Source organism: Eucalyptus grandis, chromosome 1 (genome assembly GCF_016545825.1).
Source record: "Eucalyptus grandis isolate ANBG69807.140 chromosome 1, ASM1654582v1, whole genome shotgun sequence".
In the NCBI taxonomy this organism is placed as follows: domain Eukaryota; kingdom Viridiplantae; phylum Streptophyta; class Magnoliopsida; order Myrtales; family Myrtaceae; genus Eucalyptus; species Eucalyptus grandis.
The window spans coordinates 23,167,857-23,174,036 of record NC_052612.1 but is presented as its reverse complement, the minus strand read 5'-3'; the positions used below and the strand labels follow the sequence as shown (position 1 = coordinate 23,174,036).

The 6,180-nt window shown below is 41.9% G+C and overlaps 1 protein-coding gene across 1 annotated transcript; it reads left to right on the top strand.

Annotated features, from left to right (window-relative positions):
* Positions 1-1,152: 1,152 nt before the first annotated feature.
* On the top strand, positions 1,153-5,747 carry LOC104436723 (hsp70 nucleotide exchange factor fes1). The gene is made up of 6 exons (XM_010049588.3): positions 1,153-1,473; positions 1,580-1,722; positions 1,821-1,871; positions 4,254-4,475; positions 4,590-4,692; positions 4,907-5,747. Exons 1-6 carry the CDS (start codon positions 1,385-1,387, stop codon positions 5,463-5,465), a joined length of 1,167 nt encoding a protein of 388 aa, XP_010047890.2. The 5' UTR covers positions 1,153-1,384; the 3' UTR covers positions 5,466-5,747.
* The last annotated feature ends 433 nt before the right edge of the window (positions 5,748-6,180 follow it).

Here is a 6,180-nt window from a genome sequence, read left to right as displayed (position 1 = left end):
CGAACAAATGGCAAATAAAAATCAAACACAAAGCTGAGGTTGAGGCTACGGGATACACCGGCGAGAGTTCGCCAAAAAGGTTTCCTTGTCAATTAGCAAACAAGAGCTAGAAAAGAAGGTGGAAGATTTACATCCAACGACAACCTTGAGAACTTCATCAGGGGACGAGCAGCTCTTGCCAGGTTTTGAGATGCCGATAGAATCTTAAGACGAGACGGAAGATCCAAGGGACTGTTCGTGAACTTTTGAAGGTGAAGAAGATGATTCACAATGCACCCAATCCCATATTATGCCCAACCTTTCCCGTGCGATAACTTATTCAGTGCCGTAAGGCGTGTCCTCAATCAGGGGAACTAAGTCAATCTGTGGTTAAAAATAGTGCCGTAAGGTATGTCAACCTAGTTGTGGACATTTAACCCACCCTCACTCACTTTAGGCGCGAGAGGCTATTATACATGCCTACCCAGTAGTAATCAGAATTAAAGCTCTGACGTGGTGTCTATCTTTATCACTGTGAAGCCCCCTAATTATTTGTCTATCTTTATTTTCCCGATAAAGACGAAATAGAAGGACAGTGTGAGGTCTCTCACCCCAGGACGATTCTCCCATCTATTTCCTCCGTGAGCTTTTTAAGGATCTACTCAGATCCAACTGTTCGTGAACTTTTGAAAGTGGAGAAGATGATTCACAATACACCCAATCCCATATTATGCCCAACCTTTCCTGTGCAACACTCAAAAAGGAGATCGTGTTCAGTGGAACTCTTCCCCAAAGTGTTGGAATCCAAAATCATTTACCTAATATTGTGCATTAAATCTCTTCTATGGTGACTTTGCCGACAAAGTAAAATCTTTGTCACGCCATGCATTGACATAGTTCGAACCTCATCCCATATTTAGCCGAATTAGCTCAAAATTGATCCCTTAAGGACTTGATTAGAAAACTCATATAAATATTAAGATTATTGTTAGATAGATCAAAAGAAAAAGCACTTGTTTGGAAAAAAAATGGGTAGATTTTTCTTTTTCTTTTTTTTCTTTTGGTCTAAACAAAATGGGTAGATTCATTACCGAGAAAAATCGGTAGTTTCATTTTGGAAACTTCAAGGAACACCTCCAGTTCCAGAAGCATGGAGAAGTCTCTCGAACGGCTCCCAGTCCCCACCGCCTAATCCCCCCCAAAGATAAAAAAAAAAAAAAAAAATCCCCGGAGAAAGTCGTATATATATTTCCCTCCATTCCATTCCGCTCGATCCTCATTTTCAATCTGCTTTCCTTTTTCATACGCCCGCCTCGTCGCCACCGCGCCAGCTCGATTTCTATTTCGATTTCGATTTCGATTTCTAGGGTTTCTGCAACCTCGGCCCTCGGCGGACCACCCCGCAATGTCCGGCGCCGGCGGACCCAACTGGGAAGGCCTCTTCAAATGGAGCGTCGCCCACTCCGACGGGACTGGCTCCACCCGCAACCTGAGGTTCGGATCGATCTTCGATCGGGCTCCGATTTTTTGGGGGCCTTGGCGCGCCGTGTGTGCTGATTTCGTGTGCTTTTTGTGTTTCCCCCCTCACCTTTTCTGGCAGCGAGGAGGACCGGAGGTGGTTCATGGAGGCCATGCAGGCCCAGACCGTGGACGTGATCAAGCGGATGAAGGAGATTATGCTGGTGATGCAGACGCCGGAGCAGGTGCTGGAGTCTCAAGGCGTTACTGCTGGTGATATCGAAGGTAATGCCCACGGAGCTTGTGATCTCGGCCGCTCGTGAAGTTGCGTTACCCCCTTTTTTTTTTTTTTTGGCGGTGGCTGACTTCTGTTTTTATGGCAGATATGTTGGATGAGCTGCAGGAGCACGTCGAGTCTATTGACATGGCCAACGGTAGGTTTTGTTTTCTGTTTCTTGGTCTCCATTCGCATAAGTGGTTTGGTGTGTTTTTTGTTTGTGTGTGTGTGTGTGTGTGTGTGTGTTTCTTTTTCCCTTTGTCTGAGAGGAAAGATTTGTGGCACTGAGATTCGCGCGATTTTCGTTGTTATTAACACTGCTGGTTCTGTTAAGTGTGAGATATGATATAATTTAGGCTTCGTGAAGCTAAATGTGTTAATGTGGTGAAGACAGTTCGAACTTGTATAGTTGGTTGAACTTGGCCTTAGCAGTCTGCAATGCATCTTTAGAATTATAGAGACTGTTTCACATGATTGTTGGAACCTGATTCATTAGGATATTTACGACACCGGTGGCTATGTGATCCATGAGTATTTTCTCTTAAACGGTTTTTAGCTTGCTCGCTCGCTTCCTATTGGGACTGACCACGACAAATGAATAAGTCTTATCATTCAGGGCCTTGGCTTGTGACACTATCTTTGCTTCTCTGGTTCCTTGTTTTCAATCAAATTATAGATCTTAAGTGGTTGGAACAGATGGGAATTATCTGAAATCTGTTGTTGGTTTTAAAGGATGATTTTGTAGTCACTGTTGTTTATTGGTAGGTTTCTCTTTCAAGTTTTTTTAAGATTATGGGTTTGTATTGGGGTATTTGGAATGACTATAGATATAGTTCCTGGCCCTGATTAGGTTAAATAGGTTAGACGATTTGCCAATATAGATATATGTGAGTTGAACAGATTAAGTTGTGTAGGTTGATGCTTGAATATAAAGATAGAATAGAATGGATGCCGTGCCAAAGATGTTGCAATTACCAGAGTATTATTAGCTTAACTTTTCTTTTAGTTGTCTGATGCACTTTGAGCAGCATTATTACGAGCAGGTTGAGGCACTGTGCATCAAAAGATAAAAAGTATAGTTTTATGGTGTACTCTGAAGAATCCAGAATACACCTAAGTCAGGGCTTAAAATAAAGTCGTATAGATAAAATTATTATACAGCATGACATATTATATAGACTATGATCCTATGTTTAGACAAATGAATTGTGAGAAAAATTTCCAGGCACAGTGAGTAATTTGGTGTTTAGTTGTATTTCCAGTCACTGGTTTAGATGCATGAATGGATGCCGTGCCAAAGATGTTGCAATTACCAGAGTATTATTAGCTTAACTTTTCTTTTAGTTGTCTGATGCACTTTGAGCAGCATTATTACGAGCAGGTTGAGGCACTGTGCATCAAAAGATAAAAGTATAGTTTTTATGGTGTACTCTGAAGAATCCAGAATACACCTAAGTCAGGGCTTAAAATAAAGTCGTATAGATAAAATTATTATACAGCATGACATATTATATAGACTATGATCCTATGTTTAGACAAATGAATTGTGAGAAAAATTTCCAGGCACAGTGAGTAATTTGGTGTTTAGTTGTATTTCCAGTCACTGGTTTAGATGCATGAATGGATGCCGTGCCAAAGATGTTGCAATTACCAGAGTATTATTAGCTTAACTTTTCTTTTAGTTGTCTGATGCACTTTGAGCAGCATTATTACGAGCAGGTTGAGGCACTGTGCATCAAAAGATAAAAAGTATAGTTTTTATGGTGTACTCTGAAGAATCCAGAATACACCTAAGTCAGGGCTTAAAATAAAGTCGTATAGATAAAATTATTATACAGCATGACATATTATATAGACTATGATCCTATGTTTAGACAAATGAATTGTGAGAAAAATTTCCAGGCACAGTGAGTAATTTGGTGTTTAGTTGTATTTCCAGTCACTGGTTTAGATGCAGCAGTGTCTTATTTTTCCACACTCAGGAAAGTCTTTTCTGTATAGCTATCAAAGTACTTCCTGTATATATGCTTTTGTCTCAAGAACCAAAGCAATCCACCCTTCAGTATTCTTGGAGTGTTATTTGTTAAACTTGTCACCCTTTTAATGTTCTTGGAGTGTCATACTTTAAGCTCGTTGCCTCACTTAGAATTTTAATCAAATGATTCTCCTCCACCTACTTACCGTGTTTAGCTCGAAATGTCCTCAGGGGATATTGGCTTCTCTTGTTCATAAGGTCTATTAGATAGGTGACATTTGCACTCGCCTTTCTATGTAGTTTTGGTTTCCTTTTTCATGTTTTGCCCGTCTTTATCTCCTCTTGCACTTAACTTTCTTCTTCAATACCGCTTTATTAACCTATTCTAATGGTTATGTCTCTGCTTTGTGGCATTTATGTTCTATTCTGTCCGTCTTCGTGCTCTGTCTGCTTTTTTGTGTCCCTTGTTTGGTAATTACTAGTTGTTTTTCTTGCAAGAGATTATGAAGGTGGCATTCTGAATTTTCTCTGCATTGTCATGCGCTTTCTTTGTTTATGCAACAGATCTCCACTCAATTGGCGGTTTACTTCCTCTTCTCAATTACTTGAAGAATTCACACGTGAATATTAGAGCAAAGGCTGCCGATGTTGTCATGACCATAGTTCAGAACAATCCTCGGAGTCAACAACTGGTCATGGAAGCAAATGGCTTAGAATATCTGCTTTCTAATTTTACTTCAGATTCTGATGTGACAGTCCGTACCAAAGCACTTGGTGCTATATCCTGTGAGTGATGCTTATTGCCATATATATACAATTTTATTTTATTGCGGATGCATCAGAAGTGGTTTTTTCAGTGCAAGAATCTTAGTTATCTTGTTAATTGGCTTCTTGATGCAGCTCTGATTCGTCACAATAAACCCGGAATCACTGCTTTTCGTCTAGCAAATGGTTATGCGGCATTGAAAGATGCTTTGAGTTCAGACAATTTGAGATTTCAAAGGTAAGACCATTTACCACTTACTTGCAGGATGAGAAAGTAAGTTGTATTACCACTTTCTCATTCTGCAAGTAAGTGCTCTCTTATGAGTCTGGGGATAGGACACTGAAGAGCTTTGGTTCGTTACAGTGAACAAAAGTGGGGAACGGTTGGTCTCTGCCTTAAATTAGCTGAAGACTCTCAAGACTCTTATAAAACCTTGTTCATTGTCCTTCAGGAAAGCACTGAACCTGATCCATTACCTTCTGCATGAGAATGGCTCTGATTGCAACATTGTGAACGAGCTGGGATTTCCGCGCATCATGATGCATCTCGCAGCCAGTGACGACGCAGATGTACGAGAAGCTGCTCTTCGGGGCCTGCTTGAGCTTGCGCGAGACAAGGACGGGACCAGCAGCAGACTAGCTGAGGACGATGAGAAGCTTAAACAGTTGCTCCAAGATCGTATCAATGGCATCAGCCTGATGTCACCCGATGATCTTGGAGCTGCTAGAGAGGAGAGGCAACTGGTGGACTCTATATGGAATGCCTGCTACAATGAACCTTCGTCCCTACGTGAAAAGGGGCTCCTCGTTCTCCCTGGAGAGGATGCACCGCCTCCTCCGCCTGATGTTGCCAGTCGCCACTTTGAACCACCTCTGAGAGCGTGGGCGGCAGCTGATGCTAATAAAGGCTCTGATGCTCAGAAGAGTAAACCCCCACTGCTATTAGGACCTGGCCCTCCTCCCGATGCAGCTCCGAGAGAAGAAAATGCTGATGCACGGAGGAATCCATAGGAGTCAGCGAGGTTATTCTCTGGCTTCTCATGGACGTGCTTTTTTAAAATTGGCTAGGAATAGAAAGAATGTAATTTGTACCTTTGTAGATGTAGAAATTCGTGGATCCTGGGGAATGATGTCCCCCTCCACTTCATAACATATAGGGCTCTCGTCTGTTTTTTTGGTTTCTGTCTCCTCCATAATCTCCATTGTGTTCATAGGCAGCAGAGGACGTATCAAATTATGTTTCAGTATTCATGGTCTTGTTTTCTCCAGTCTGGAGTGGCCTTGTTTTTATCCCGTCTGCCAAGGGGTCAGGGGCATACCGTTCAGTTCGACTGTTCCAATTGTCAAATTTCTAAGCATCGAGCTTGTCGGCCCAAGTGCCCTCTGTTATTCTCGTAGCACCCATGGCTAGTTTCGATGATGAAATGCATTCTCGTTTCGATGGAGATATACATTGAACCCCTCGTCCAGTGCAGGGGTTTTGAGTCCTCGCCACGTATCTCAGAAAATGACCCAAGCGACATGAATTATTTTGAGCGTTGCGTCAAGGTTTTGGTACAAGATTAACCCGATGCAAACAACGTAACAGGAAGCTGGTTGAGGATCAACAATCCTGATGTACTCGTTCAGCCTAAATAGAAGACGTCAATTGGTAAATAAAAAGTTGCGTCATTAGGTTAAGGTTTAATTACCCATTGTTGCCATCTCAGTGCGTGCCTTTCGCTGC

What these genes read in the sequence shown, in the direction of transcription:
- LOC104436723 (XM_010049588.3), top strand. Translation starts at nt 1,385, where the DNA reads ATGTCCGGCGCCGGCGGACCCAACTGGGAAGGCCTCTTCAAATGGAGC. An exon ending in TACTGCTGGTGATATCGAAG is followed by an intron (nt 1,723 to 1,820) that starts GTAATGCCCACG and finishes TTTTTATGGCAG; the next exon opens with ATATGTTGGATGAGCTGCAG. An exon ending in GACAATTTGAGATTTCAAAG is followed by an intron (nt 4,693 to 4,906) that starts GTAAGACCATTT and finishes ATTGTCCTTCAG; the next exon opens with GAAAGCACTGAACCTGATCC.